Source organism: Toxotes jaculatrix, chromosome 14, assembly GCF_017976425.1.
Source record: "Toxotes jaculatrix isolate fToxJac2 chromosome 14, fToxJac2.pri, whole genome shotgun sequence".
NCBI classification, from domain to species: Eukaryota; Metazoa; Chordata; class Actinopteri; family Toxotidae; genus Toxotes; species Toxotes jaculatrix.
The window spans coordinates 306119-320996 of NC_054407.1; the positions used below are offsets into that span (position 1 = coordinate 306119).

Consider the following 14878-nt stretch of genomic DNA (forward strand, 5'->3'; position numbering starts at 1 on the left):
GGTAATATCCAGCCAGGTCTGTGATATAGTTTTAATGTGCTGGACTTTAGATTTTATTTGCCTTACACTTGTGTGTGTGTGATCTTCAGATGTAAGTGTCCTGCAGCAAGGGTGTGAAGGCTCCTCCTCTCCAAGTCTGACAGATACACTGTCAGTCTCAAGCACTTTAAGCAGAGACACAAGTGATTCTGGATGCTGGATGGATGGTCTGGATGGTTTTCCAACTTGTATACAACTAGATTTTAATCATTTATTAGACATAATTCCTAAAAAATGCAAGTAATATGTACAGGTATTAGATGAATGTATTTGCTTACAACATAGATCTAGGTGTAGTTGTAAATATGTTTATAATGTTTTCTTTTTTAGAATGTGGAGCAAATTCTTACTTCAAAACCAGCAGAGATGACTGTGATTAAAGAGTATGAAGAGACTGGAAGTTTGAAATATTCCACCACACGGTTACTGGTTAATATTATTGTCGCTCACATGCATGGAAAAGAAGGATAAGAGCCTTCAACTTAATCCTGTATCCTTTTATAAAAAAATGTACATAAAAAAAAATCCCGCTTGCAGGAGAGCTGTTAGTAAAGCAACAAAAGAGTTCCATGCCCTTGGGATTGTTTCACTTTTCCCATCTTTGAAAGACCCATACTCCAATAATGATATGTAAGTTTAACTCTCTCTTTTGCATATAAGCAACATACAGTATTTGTTCTTTTTTTCTTTCAGGAACACTTCTATGATATTCAAATTAACAAAGGCTTTCTTGAGTGGCGCATGAAGTTATGTGCCATAATGTTTGTATGTAATGTTTACAGTAAAGTCACAGATACTATTACACTCTGAATGAAATGGAAAAAGGGGCAAGGTCAGACATGCCCCTTGGTATGAAACAGACCTACAATTTACAATATAATAAGTGACGCACAGATGGTAAAAGTCAGTTTTTTCTGCAGTAGAAACTCACTCTTCTCTGTTTTTGAGGAATAAAACTTTCTGGATTCAACTTCTCTGATCTCCTGTATTTGATTGACTTTGTGAATTTCTTCTCAGCAGAAGACCTGAATACTTGGAAGAAAAAGACTTAGAGAATGAAGAGTAAAAGAGTAAGGTGTGGTGCATCAATCCCCCTCTTCAGGTCAGCTCTAGCAGTGCTGTACCATGCCCTATCACCTGACCTGAAGGCGGAGTCGGGGACTCTGAGGAGTGACCGGATGTGGCTGTTCATCCAGGCTTTCTGATTGGAGAAGTCCTGGATGAGTCTTTTTGTTGTCACATTTTCCACACAGAACCTGATGTAGTTCAGAACAGATTCTGTGTGTTCAGACAGGTCCTCATGTTTGAAGAGCTCCCACTCTGTCTGTGAGAAGCAGTCTGAGAGCTGAGCGAGTTCATTCATTCATTCATCCTCAGACCAGCTCCAACACTGCTTCTCACAGACAGCGTGGGAGCTGCATGAACTCATCTTCAGGGGATTCCTCACCTGTTCAAGACACCAAAGAAGAAAATGGGACCTTTCTGTACCTGGAAATGAAAACAAATGAATGAAGAGGTTATTAGTACATGACACTGCAGCCAGCTGACGTCTGTCTATCTATCTATCTGTCTATCTATCTATCTATAAATCTATCTATCTATCTGACCATCAGCCTTATCTACCATCAGATATGGACAGACGCAGCAGAGCACTGGTTCAGCTATCCCATGTTCTAACATGTCGTCTCTCTCCTCTTCCATCTGTTGACTCTTTCCTACCAGCAGCCAGTAGGAACGTGGTTAATATACTGAGCATCCCCCACATCCATGTGATGCTGAATCAGGCTGGTGTGTGATGGTGTATCTGAGAAGAGAGACAAGAGAGAATTAAACAGCTTCACTGGATCTTTCCTCTGAGTGTGTGATAGATAATCTGACTGACTGTCTACGAGGTTTAGATGCTCAGAATAGTTGAGTCTCCCTGTTTAGGTGAAGATAAGACTCCAACGAGCTGAACAGGTTCAACTGTCTGTGGAAACTTCAGAGAAAAAGTGAGCACAGTGATGGATGAAAAACCAGAACTGAATATTGCCACTAGACTCTGCTTAAGCTCTTTATTTAGATAATACTTTTCACATCTTCTGAAGTCAGTGATGTGTTCACTACAGCAGAAAAAGGATTTCAATGGAACAGTGTCTACAGAGCCTCTTACAGCTCTTTGCTTCTTCTACACAGTCATTATGACAAGTTCACCACAGAAAGAGATAAAAATATGGACTCAATGTAGAAAAAGAAGCCAAACAATGCCACCTCTGTAAGACTGTTAATACATTTTACATTTTAGAAAAAAAAAACCTTCATTATTTTGGCTGATAAAAGGATTTAGTCAAATGAAATTAACTAAACACATAAAGTATAACTACTTCTCCGCCTATGAGGTGTTAATAATTTGATCACATCTGACACAGCAGCTGCTACTGTTAAAAATCCAAACTCTTTATAACTGTTGCAGGTTTTTAAGGTATTTAATAGATGATTTATTTAGATTATTAATATGTTTTGTAGATCCTGTTTAATATTTAGCACTGCTGTTTCTGACACAACTACCAAAGTATTATTAAAGCTGCTACTACTCCTACTGATGAATGAATGAATTGAGTTGTATTGTAACATGTTCACCTCTGAACACTTTATAATATAATAGGTCTTTAGGAGGGTCTACCCCACCCAAACCCAAACCCTCTGACAGTGTTCCATCCAAACTTATTCTTCCTACTCTTCATATTGAAATGTTCATTGTAATATTCATACATGTTGCATAGTTTATTCATCTGACAGCTAAATGAATGTGTGTTCCACTGGTTTCAGGCTCCAGAGCTCAGGAGATGTGAAAGTTTGGGTTGTAAATCACTCACATTAATTCAGACTGTGAGACTCAGAAACTGACATAATCAGAGCACTTTAAATCTGTGCACTCCTGACCTCTAGTGGCTGGAGTCAGTGTGACATGCTCTCACATAACACCTAATGCAAGTTTGAACTTATTCATCAGTTAATAAATGTAAGTTATAATTTTAAACATTAATTTAAAGGAAAATGGGAAATTTATCAAACAAGAAAAATCTTTAGATAAACTAAAAATTAAATTAGGTCAGAAAAAACTAAAAAATCAATTGTACTTTTGATTGGTATTTTCTGTTGTGTACTTTCTGTCATTATACTGACATATGAACTGTGGGAAGAACATGTTGGGATGGAATATTGTCTGTAGACCCTCCTAAAGCCTTTTACCTCTGTCATGGAAGTTATGCCAATTTGGTCTCAATCAACAGAATTATTACATTTAGAAATGTTTTAAATGCTTGAAATATTGAGCTAAACACTTTGGGACTTATGTACTAAGATGCACTAAACCTATATACATAATAAGGCTAATTCATTTTTCCTTTTTTTTGACTGGAGAAGAAAATGAAAGTTTGAAGGAAGGAGTTGGAAAAAGAGTCAGGGTGAATACTTCCCATGACTTTTAAAAAAAATTATTATTAAATACAAATACAATGACCGGAGCAACACAATCACGTGTCAACGTCCACTGACCAGGAGCGACTCCAAACCACCAACTCCCTCTTGTGGTGAAACTACAACATTACAATGACTGTATTATTTATACTGGGCCACACTACTTAGTTATAAATAAATGAACAGCTGAGCAAACTAAACAATTAACAAGCAGTAAATATGAAGGGTTCAGGAAGCAGACACACTCTGTAATTTTAAAATTAGACTTAAAACCTTTTTATTTGACAAAGCTTATAATTAGTTGTAGTTACAGTTTTAGTTATTATGTCTAAAGTTGGTCACAATTATTTCTATAGACACTGTTACAGTTAAGGACTTCCCATGATCCTCTGCACACCTCTTCTCTCTTTCTGTCCTCAGACCCACTCTCACATTTATTAACCTTTATTCCATGTCATTAACTCTGTGTCCTCTCTCTCCCGTAGTCCTGTGTTTGTTTCTCTCTGGTCTCTCTGTCTCTGTACCTTTCTGCAGGTATCTCTGGCTCCGGAGCTGCATGTTCTCTGTCTATGGTCCTGGCTCCACCCACCTGCTGCTGTTTATTGTTTACAATGATCCTGTCATGAGGCAGCTCTGCTGCCTCATAGTTTGCTTGCTGTTTTGTCCTTTCTGTCTTCCTGTGGCCATGTTGGTGTATGTGTGTGTGTTCTGTGTGGGTGTGCGGATTCCAGGGTGGCTCCTCCCTCCTCCCTCCTCCTCATCAGGATGATTCCTCTCACCTGTGTGCAGTCTGGCGGCAATCTACTTCCCCAACTAGAGTATAAGAGGCTCGGCTTTTCTGTCAACCCTCACCAGATCGTTCCGTCATCTCACGTGGTGACTAGTACTCTGTGCACCTAGTGATTTGCTCTTGTATAGCCTTAACCTGATTTTCTAGAGGATTATTATTACCTGAACCTACTAACCACCGTGCTCTCATCTCGTGCAGACTCCACCGGTTTCCCCATCCAGCGTCTCAACCTCACTGCTTCATCCGTCTCCGCCACGCCGCCCTGGAATTCCTCCTGTCCTCTGTCTTCTCTTTGATTTAGTTTGAACCTTGAGAATAAACTGTTTTTCACCGCTAAGTCTCTCTTCGTCTGCTTTTGGGTCCAGGCCTAGACAACTTGACTAATCATAACATATCCATTTCTAACACATTACTATGTTTAATGTTCCACTCTGCTACAGATACATGTTGGATTAATATTCTATGCAGACTGTAATGTAAATAATTACCAATCATGACAGCTTTTTGCTTCTGTGCTCTGTTAAAACAACAGTAGCCTGTGTCAATTAGATATTGTTTACATTTATTTCATCGTATTACTTTTCAGTGTTCACTGAGGTTTCCTAGTGCCAGGTACAGCTGGACATACCCCCCACACTTCTGAAAAGTTTGCTACGCCCCTGCGGAATTCCCAACACTGTATCCCACGGTTCCTGAAATTTTACTTTCACTTTGACCGAAGTTTGTGGCGCAGATGACTATGATATTTTTAGATGCAGTACTTACCGTACTACTACCATAGGTCATATGAAGTACTTCCACTGTGTACTTTCAGAGTAATCAGCTGTCAAACTGCCTATCATTGTTCAAATATATGCATCAGTGTTCAACTTTGAGCAAGGGTTCATTTTTTTCTGTCCATAAGTAGTCAATGGCTTTGATATTTTTAGATGCAGGACTTACTGTACTACTACCATAAGTCATATGAAGTACTTCCACTGTGTACTTTCAGAGTAATCAGCTGTCAAACTGCCTATCATTGTTCAAATATATGCATCAGTGTTGAACTTCGAGCAAGGGTTAATTTTTTTCTGTCCATAAGTAGTCAATGACTTTGATATTTTTAGATGCAGGACTTACTGTACTACTACCATAAGTCATATGAAGTACTTCCACTGTGTACTTTCAGAGTAATTAGCTGTCAAAGTACCTATCATTGTTCAAATACACGCATCAGTGTTGAACTTTGAGCAAGGGTTCATTTTTTTTCTGTCCAAAACTGCTTGACCGCAGTTTCCTGCTCGTCCAGTTTAGTTTCACTTTCTTTCAACTGTGGCGCAGTTGATTTCCTCCACCTGAAAGTAAAAGCCATCAGTTTTATTCGTTAACCTGTTGTTACATGAATTATCTGACGCTCGAGTTTTTGTTGTTTCTCTATTTTTATCGTGGTGTTGTTTTTTTACCGTGTGTTGTGTTGTTTTTGTAAAGTCAGCTCGAAGCCTCCAGGTCGTGTGGATATTTGCAGTAGAAGCGGTGGAGTCAGAGTAGAAGCAGAGTGAGCTGCTGCTCAGTAGCTGAACACGGAGCCTTTGTGAGTCTGTGGCTCCGCTCACCGATGACCGGAGGCAGCTTTTCCTGCCTGAATCAGCCTGTGGAGGAGGCGGACCTGAGCCGCTGCTCTCCCGCTGCGTGAGCCGCTAAATGAGGCCTGAGCTCGGCCGGACAGCGGTGGGAGACCAGCTCTGATTTTGTCTGTCATCAGATGGACTGCACGGGACTGAGCTCAGAGGACTGATGGGGCCTCTGTAAGATGTTCAGTGAGTCAGAGACCTCCTGGTCCCGTTAGGACAAACTCTACCCGATGAATTTGGCTCTGGCAGGTGATGATATCTCTGTGGTTGTTCACAGGTTCAGACTTTACCATTAGACAAAGCAGGAAACTGCCAGGGGCCCCGACTGAGAGCGCCCCTGGAATAACATTTATTTAGTCCCAGTTGTTGTGTGGAATAATCAGCTGTAGCTTGTTTCATACAGTCGTTTTGTAGATGAAATCAGTGCCACCTGGTGGACCGACAGTAGAAGGACAGCAGCTTCCTCTGGCTGCAGTCAGGTGACACTGACCTGACACAGGAAAGAAGAGCTGATCAGTTTCAGTCATTTCAGTTGATGTGCAGATGAATGATCTGTGTTTCCTCTCCAAGTGAGGTGTGTGTGAGCTGATGTGGATGTGAGTTCAGCAGCATGGATCAGTGTGAGGACAGAGACAAGGGAGTCTGTCCCCGTAAAACCAGTCAGTGGTGGGACCATGAGACCCAGGCCGAAGCTCAAAGGTGAGATGAGGATCTCTAACTGTCCATGACTCTTCTCCATGTCAGAGCTCAGCACTCACATCACTGCACCATCATTATTCACACTCACAGACCAGACTCTGCTGGACCTGGACCTGGACCTGGACCCAGCTGTCTGTCTTTAAAGAGTAATGAGTCGAAGGATCTTTTATTTGATTTTAAAGGACAGCGCCCTTCTGCTGATCAGAGGTAAGCTGCCCAGTATGACCAGTCTGATACAAGCAAACCCTGATCAGCTCCACTGGAGCAGCTGCTTGTCGATGCCTTGCTTCAGGGCACCTCAGCAGTGTGTGAGGGAGGGGGATTTCTATGGAGGCTTGGTGAGAGCTGTTGGGACTAAACCAAAGTGACCCTAACCCAGCCTGAGCTGTTGATTCTGAGTGGGATCAGCAGGACCAGTGAACCTTTACCAGTATAGGGTAAAGGTTTACTGGTCCAGGTCTGATTTGCTGAACACATCCACTTATGACACTTTGACTTTGTGTGTGTCTCAGTGTGGACAGACATAAATGTGAGCTAATTCTTCCTGATTCCTCCACAGAGTGGACCAGGAGAGCTCAGAGGTTCCCAGTGCTCAGTCTGCCCAGCAGCATCCAACACAGCTGGACTCCATATTTATGGTCTGTACATGGACAAGAACTTGAACATCTGTTGTGTTCACAATAATGTCCATGCTGCACTTTTTAGACCAGTAGATTGTCAGAGTGTCCAACATGGATGTGATGCTTGGCTCCATGGTTTTATTTTGGTTGTGTCATTCATATAGTTTTCTGTTCCAGCTGCTGGAGGACAACATTGTGACTTTTGTGAAGAAGGAGCTGAAGGAGATCCAGAAGGTTCTGAGTCCAGATGAGAGTCAGAGGGAGGATGAGGAGGTGTTGGACGGTGAGGACGAAGAGCAGAGGAGGAGCAGCAGAGAGGCTTTGGTGAAGATCACAGTGAACTTCCTGAGGAGAATGAAGCTGGAGGAGCTGGCTGACTGTCTGCACAGCAGTAAGAGGATTTCTCTAAAGATTCAACATGATGGACAAATGGGACATTTACTAACGTCTCAACACATGGAAGGACATATGTTCATGTGTGTCCTTTTTAAATAACTTACTGATTTTCTGTCTTACACTAGGTTTTCATTCAGGACATGATGCTGCAGTTTGTCAACATAAACTTAAATCTGCTCTGAAGAAGAAGTTCCAGTGTGTGTTTGAGGGGATCTCTAAAGCGGGACAGCCAACCCTCCTGAATCAGATCTACACAGAGCTCTACATCACAGAGGGAGGGACTGGAGAGGTCAATGATGAACATGAGGTCAGACAGATTCAAACAGCGTCCAGGAAACCAGCCAGACCAGAAACTACCATCAGACAAGAAGACATCTTTAAAGCCTCACCTGGACGAGACGGACCAATCAGAACAGTGATGACAAAGGGAGTGGCTGGCATTGGGAAAACAGTCTTAACACAGAAGTTCACTCTGGACTGGGCTGAAGACAAAGCTAACCAGGACATACACTTCACATTTCCATTCACGTTCAGAGAGCTGAATGTGCTGAAAGAGAAAAAGTTCAGCTTGGTGGAACTTGTTCATCACTTCTTTCCTGAAACCAAAGAAGCAGGACTCTGCAGGTTTGAAGACGTCCAGGTTCTGTTCATCTTTGACGGTCTGGATGAGTGTCGACCTCCTCTGGACTTCCACAACACTGAGATCCTGACTGATGTTACAGAGTCCACCTCAGTGGATGTGCTGCTGACAAACCTCATCAGGGGGAAACTGCTTCCCTCTGCTCGCCTCTGGATAACCACACGACCCGCAGCAGCCAATCAGATCCCTCCTGAGTGTGTTGACATGGTGACAGAGGTCAGAGGGTTCACTGACCCACAGAAGGAGGACTACTTCAGGAAGAGGTTCAGAGAGGAGGAGCAGGTCAGAAGGATCATCTCCCACATCAAGACTTCACGAAGCCTCCACATCATGTGCCACATCCCGGTCTTCTGCTGGATCACTGCTACAGTTCTGGAGGATGTGTTGGAAACCAGAGCGGTAGGGTTGCTGCCCAAGACCCTGACTGAGATGTACATCCACTTCCTGGTGGTTCAGTCCAAACTGAAAAGTGTTAAGTATGATGGAGGAGCTGAGACAGATCCACACTGGAGTCCAGAGACCAGGAAGATGATGGAGTCTCTGGGAAAACTGGCTTTTGAGCAGCTGCAGAAAGGAAACCTGATCTTCTATGAGTCAGACCTGACAGAGTGTGGCATCGATATCAGATCTGCCTCAGTGTACTCAGGAGTGTTCACACAGGTCTTTAAAGAGGAGAGAGGACTGTACCAGGACAGGGTGTTCTGCTTCGTCCATCTGAGTGTTCAGGAGTTTCTGGCTGCTCTTCATGTCCATCTGTCCTTCATCAGCTCTGGAGTCAATCTGCTGTCAAAAAAGAAAACAACCTCCCAAAGATTCGCAATGATAACAGGTAAATCTGCAGCCTTCTACCAGAGGGCTGTGGACGAGGCCTTACAGAGTCCAAATGGACACCTGGACCTGTTCCTCCGCTTCCTCCTGGGTCTTTCACTGCAGACCAATCAGAGTCTCCTACGAGGTCTGCTGACACAGACAGGAAGTGTCTCACAGTCCAGTCAGGAAACAGTCCAGTACATCAAGAAGAAGATTGAAGAGACTCCCTCTGCAGAGCAAAGCATCAACCTGTTCCACTGTCTGAATGAACTGAATGATCGTTCTCTGGTGGAGCAGATCCAACAGTCCCTGAGTTCAGGACGTCTGTCCACAGATGAACTGTCTCCTGCTCAATGGTCCGCTCTGGTCTTCATCTTACTGTCATCAGAAAAAGATCTGGACGTGTTTGAGCTGAAGAAATACTCTGCTTCACAGGAGGCTCTTCTGAGGCTGCTGCCAGTTGTCAAAGCCTCTAACAAAGCTCTGTAAGTGTGTCCATAGTTGGATTTATTCATCACTGTATAAAAACTGTTTTTTAAACAGGTAGGAAAATAAATTCCTCTCTCCTTTAATTCCTTCTCATCACCTCTTCAGACTGAGCAGCTGTAACCTCTCAGAGAGAAGCTGTGAAGCTCTGTCCTCAGTTCTCAGCTCCCAGTCCTGTAGTCTGAGACACCTGGACCTGAGTGACAACGACCTGCAGGATTCAGGCGTGAAGCTTCTGTCTGCTGGACTGAAGAGTCCACACTGTACCCTGGAGACTCTCAGGTCAGGATTTAGCACACTTATGGTAACACTTCAACACAGTTAAAATGTTTTTGGTTTACTCTGCTTTCTGAATGTCAAACAGACAAACTGTCCCCTGTGTAATTTAATCAGTCACTGAAATGTATTCAATCTATTATTCAGCCTTCTAATCTCAGTCCAGGATATGAGGATCAGTCTCATGTGTGTCTGCAGGCTGTCAGGCTGTCTGATCACAGAGGAAGGCTGTGCTTCTCTGGCCTCAGCTCTGAGCTCCAACCCCTCCCATCTGAGAGAGCTGGACCTGAGCTACAATCATCCAGGAGACTCAGGAGTGAAGCTACTGGCTGCTGGACTGAAGGATCCACACTGGAGACTGGACACCCTCAGGTATGGAGAGACCTGCTGCAGCCACAGACAGTGTGTGATAGAGGAGGAAGAGCTGGAGACATTTTGTCCTCCAGGTCTTTTGTGTCTTTGCTGAATGAGCAGAATAATCAAAGAGTGTGTGTGAGAGAGCCATGTAATGTCCATGTTTGCTGAGAGAGCGTGTTGGTCTGACCCCCCTCCTCCTTTCAGGGTGGAGCCTGGTGGAGTCCGATGGTTGAGACCAGGTCTGAGGAAGTGTAAGTGTGGTTTTCATTTGATTCCTGAAAACAAAGCAGCTCACATTCAACCATCTTCACAGTGTCGATCAATGATCAGGTGATAGATCAATAACTGCAGCTGTGTTGTGTCTTCTTCTCTCCATCAGATTTCTGTGAACTCACCATCGACACAAACACAGTAAACAGAAAGATCAAACTGTCTGACAACAACAGGAAGGCGACGCGTGTGGAGGAGGATCAGTCATATCCTGATCATCCAGACAGATTTGAGCACTGGGCTCAGCTGCTGTGTAGTAATGGTCTGACTGGTCGCTGTTACTGGGAGGTTGAGTGGAGAGGAGAGTGTTATTTATCAGTGAGTTACAGAGGAATCAGAAGGAAAGGACGCAGTAAAGACTGTTTGTTTGGAAGGAACGATCAGTCCTGGAGTCTGTACTGCCCTGATGTTTATGGTTACTCTGTTTGGCACAATAACACAGTGACAACTGTCTCTTCGTCCTCGTTGTCCTCCTCCTCCTCCTCCTCCTCATCCTCTGTCTCTGACAGAGTAGCAGTGTATGTGGACTGTCCTGCTGGCTCTCTGTCCTTCTACAGAGTCTCCTCTGACTCACTGATCCACCTCTACACCTTCAACACCACTTTCACTGAACCTCTGTATCCTGGGTTAGGGTTCTGGTCGTCTGGTTCCTCAGCGTCTCTGTGTTGAGTGTAGCAGAGAGTCTCCTCCTGTTAGAGAAACTGTTTCACAGATAGAGCAGTCTGTCCATGTCTGTCTCAGTCTCTCACACACACTTTCATGTATTAAAGCAGTTTATTAGTTAAACTCTTTTCCTCTTCCAGACTGAAGCTGTGATTATTACAGGATCAAATGTTGGTGACTTTTACTTTTTAAGATTCTGTTACTTATTTTATCTTTTCACAGTAAAAGCATCAGTGTGAATATCAGTGTTTTGTCTTTTTGTCTTTATCTGAGGACGACTGAACTGATTCAGTTCAAGTTACAATGCTGCCACAGTTTGAAAAGACAAAGACAGTGAAAATGGTCCTGTGGCTGTCTGTCTCAAGGCGTTCGATGACTCCACAGGTTTTCAGGTTGGTTGTTTCAGCTCAGATGTCTAACTCCTGACTGCACTGAAGAGTCTGAGCCTCGACTTTTGTCTTTTCATACTTTTTCCTTTTTTCTTTTTTTTCTTTTTTTTTTTTTTACAGTGTATTCACTTGGTCACTGGTTGGTGATTTTACAGTACATCCACTGGTTTTTATTTTTTCTCACCAGTGCTCAGTGTTTACAGTGATCCTTGGTCATATTTTTTTGCTTTCATGTTCACAGTGTACTCCCACTGCCCTCTCTTCCTCACAGAGATTTTTTACAGTGCGTGTCTGGTTGATAATTATTCAAACTGTGACCAGCCCTCAGCTTCCTGCTGATGTCATCAGTTCTGATTAGCAGCAGGTGTATGTCGTACCTGTGCTGAGCTTCAGTGAGGAGTTCACCTGCTCAGTGTGACAGGTTGGTGAACTCATGCACCTTCATTCATTCATTCATTCAGTCGCTCAGGTTTGTTTCACTCTGTGGCCTCGCAGTGTGGAGGCTGCACATACTGCTCACCTGTGGCCACCAGGTGTCAGTGTGTTACCTGATCACCAGTTTCCTGTTGGTGTTGAACTGCTGCGTGTTTATGTTTCTCTGACGTCATGAGGGAGCAGAGGATGGATGGACTGATCCGGTTCCGACACAGAACCTGAATCCAGCTGCAGACCTCATTAAAGTAAGAGAGAACGTTAACCTGAGATTTAATCATGGAGCTGAGAGTACTTCACCTGTGTACTTGTGCTGCAGTGCAGTGCTCCTGGACTGGGAGTGAACAAGGGGGCAGTTGTAGGTTTCAGCAGTGAGGATCACTTCCGCGTTCAGAATCAGAAAACTTTATTAATCCCCGTAGGGAAATTCTTACTGTTACTTACAACTCCCAGTTGGAAATGAAGAAAAGAGGAAAATTGCACAGAATGTATAGTAAGAGAAAAAAAATCTAAAATAAATAAGTTTAGTGAAAACAAAATAAAAGTATAGTATAATGAAAATCAAGTAAAAATATTGCTGCAGTTCCTCAGCTGCCGCTGGGGGCTGGCTCCAGAAGTGAGCAATTCTCCATTGATCCCCATGTTAAAATAGCCAACTTTACAGCCTGGTACATTTTTTGTTTTTGGTCTCTATTAATGGTTTCCACCTCCATGAACACTGTATCTTTGCAGCACCAAAGCAGTCAAACAGAGTAATTACATTACCTTTTGATTAAGCACCTTGGTTGTGTTATTAATGCAGTTTATGGGGAACATTGTTTCAGGGTTGTAATCATTTTTAAAAGCCAACCTGCCATAGAACCAAATCCGCCAGAACATATTTTACATTTTTACCTGCTGTGGTGCCATTTTAATCTGGTATACATCAATACAACCCTTATATCCCAGATTTTAAGAATATCTATGAATTTATGTCCATACTAACTGAATAAAGTGCCAAAACTGCAATAAACCACAAAAAAAATTAAAAGTTTTTTTTCTCCACATATTTTTCTAAATACAGAGATGTCTTAGCTGTATCCCTCAAAATTAGAAATGTAAAAAACCACAATAACTTTATTTTGAGTGTATTCATTGGTTAGTTTTTGAGATACACTCAAATTTATAAACTAAGACAAAAACAAAAAAAATGCTCATTGTGCACAATTTGCAAAAAAAAAGAAACCATGAACATCCAAATAAACTGTTTACAACAGTGCAATCAATTTTCTAAGTTTCTAAGTTACTTATGATCATAGATAGCTTTGAATGAGACAATAGTCATCGATATAAAGTGCAATAAACAACAAAAATGAAAATCTTTTTTACTGTGTTAAAATTTCAGAACAGGAGAACAGGAGGAGAAGAACACAAATAAAATACACAATGAGGCATAAATATATACAGGAAGGCACAATCTGCAGAAAGATAACATGAACATACAATGAAACTATTTATAGTGCAACAGCATTTTACTGCACTCAAGAGCTGTGGAAAGACTTGTGACAGTTCCTGTCCACAATGACACAGAGAGGCACTTCACATGCCTCACACATGAACTGAGTGCACTTCCCACACAGCCTGCACTTCCTGCGCCCCTGTGTGGCTTTTTTTGAGCCTGATGCCCCCTCACAGATGGCAACAGGGATGTGCTGACGTCCTGTGCTCTCCCGGACTGGTTGAGATTGCACTCCACAAAGCTCCGCAGTCAGCTGCTCCTGGAAGGCTGCTCCAGTCTGCCACACAGCTCTTTGTGCAGCAGATAGCTGTTTGTCACAGCAATGTCAACAAAATGATGGAGCACAGTCAGGTACCACTTCCTGCTTTTTCTCCAAGAGGTGTAGGAGCCAATCAGCTGATCTGAGAGGTCCACTCCCCCATGAACTTGTTATAGTCCTTCACAGCTGAAGGCACTGGCACCTCGACCGCTCTGTGCTTGCCACTGACCTTCAGCACTCTTCTAGGCCTGTCGCGATAAGCAATAAATCAATTGAACGATAAATTAAAATGAGCTCAATAATTTTGCAACCTGCGATAATTTCTTGTTTCTTGTTTGTTTTCGTCGTATGTCTCTCTCTCTCTCTCTACCAAAGAGTAGACAAAACCGGTGCATCGCTCTCAACTGACCCCTCTCATTTCCTTAGCATAGTGACAAATGAACTCTCGTGTCCCATTGCACCAAAAGCAAAGGAAGTTCACTTTAAAATTCTTAATGGAGTATACCCCTCTTCTGAGTTTTTAAGAATTCGCTTTAATTTAGACCACAACAACTGCTGCTTTTGTGATGAGGATATAGAATCAACTGAACATTTATTTTATAATTGTAAATTTTCTAATGCCTTCTGGGAAGATTTGTATGATTGGTTGTTCCCTAAACTACCCTGTTTCCCTGCTCTAAAAAAAGCTAATATTTTATATGGTATATCTGTAAATGAACCATCCCATGATCTAGCTATTAATGTATTTATCATTCTTGTAAATATTTGAATTCCAAACCCAATTTTATATCTTTCATAAAGAGCTACGTCAATATTTGAAATCATTAAAATGTATGAAGAAGAAGAATGCAGTGAAACTCTACAATGGATTAGTAGAGGAACTCAACCTTAATGAAAGCCCTTAGCACCCCCCCCCCCCACCCCCCCGCCCCGTCCTTTTCTTTTTTCTTTTTGTTTTTTGTTTCTTTTTCTACGGATGCTCTTTCAACGCTTGTCTGTTATCTTGTAATGTTGTGCAATGATCCTTGCCAATATGTTTGTACATTTGATATTAAATAAAGTTACAAAAAAAAAAAAAAAAAAAGCTACAAAATCCTGGGAAGATGACGTCACGTCCTTTTTCGCGGGAAATATCGCGAGAACTATTGCGGGAATTCATGCATTATTGCTCTTATGTGGTTGCAG

At 42.4% G+C, this 14878-nt stretch overlaps 1 protein-coding gene across 1 annotated transcript; it reads left to right on the forward strand.

Moving 5' to 3' along the window:
- Positions 1-5565: 5565 nt before the first annotated feature.
- On the forward strand, positions 5566-11355 carry LOC121193308 (NLR family CARD domain-containing protein 3-like). Its single transcript, XM_041055548.1, has 9 exons — positions 5566-6597; positions 6688-6804; positions 7157-7235; positions 7395-7596; positions 7739-9548; positions 9658-9831; positions 10024-10197; positions 10387-10433; positions 10562-11355. The coding sequence occupies exons 1-9, from the start codon at positions 6509-6511 to the stop codon at positions 11119-11121; spliced, it is 3252 nt and encodes a 1083-aa protein (XP_040911482.1). The 5' UTR covers positions 5566-6508; the 3' UTR covers positions 11122-11355.
- Positions 11356-14878: the final 3523 nt, after the last annotated feature.

What these genes read in the sequence shown, in the direction of transcription:
- LOC121193308 (XM_041055548.1), top strand. Translation starts at nt 6,509, where the DNA reads ATGGATCAGTGTGAGGACAGAGACAAGGGAGTCTGTCCCCGTAAAACC. An exon ending in CGCCCTTCTGCTGATCAGAG is followed by an intron (nt 6,805 to 7,156) that starts GTAAGCTGCCCA and finishes ATTCCTCCACAG; the next exon opens with AGTGGACCAGGAGAGCTCAG. An exon ending in AGCTGGACTCCATATTTATG is followed by an intron (nt 7,236 to 7,394) that starts GTCTGTACATGG and finishes TTTCTGTTCCAG; the next exon opens with CTGCTGGAGGACAACATTGT.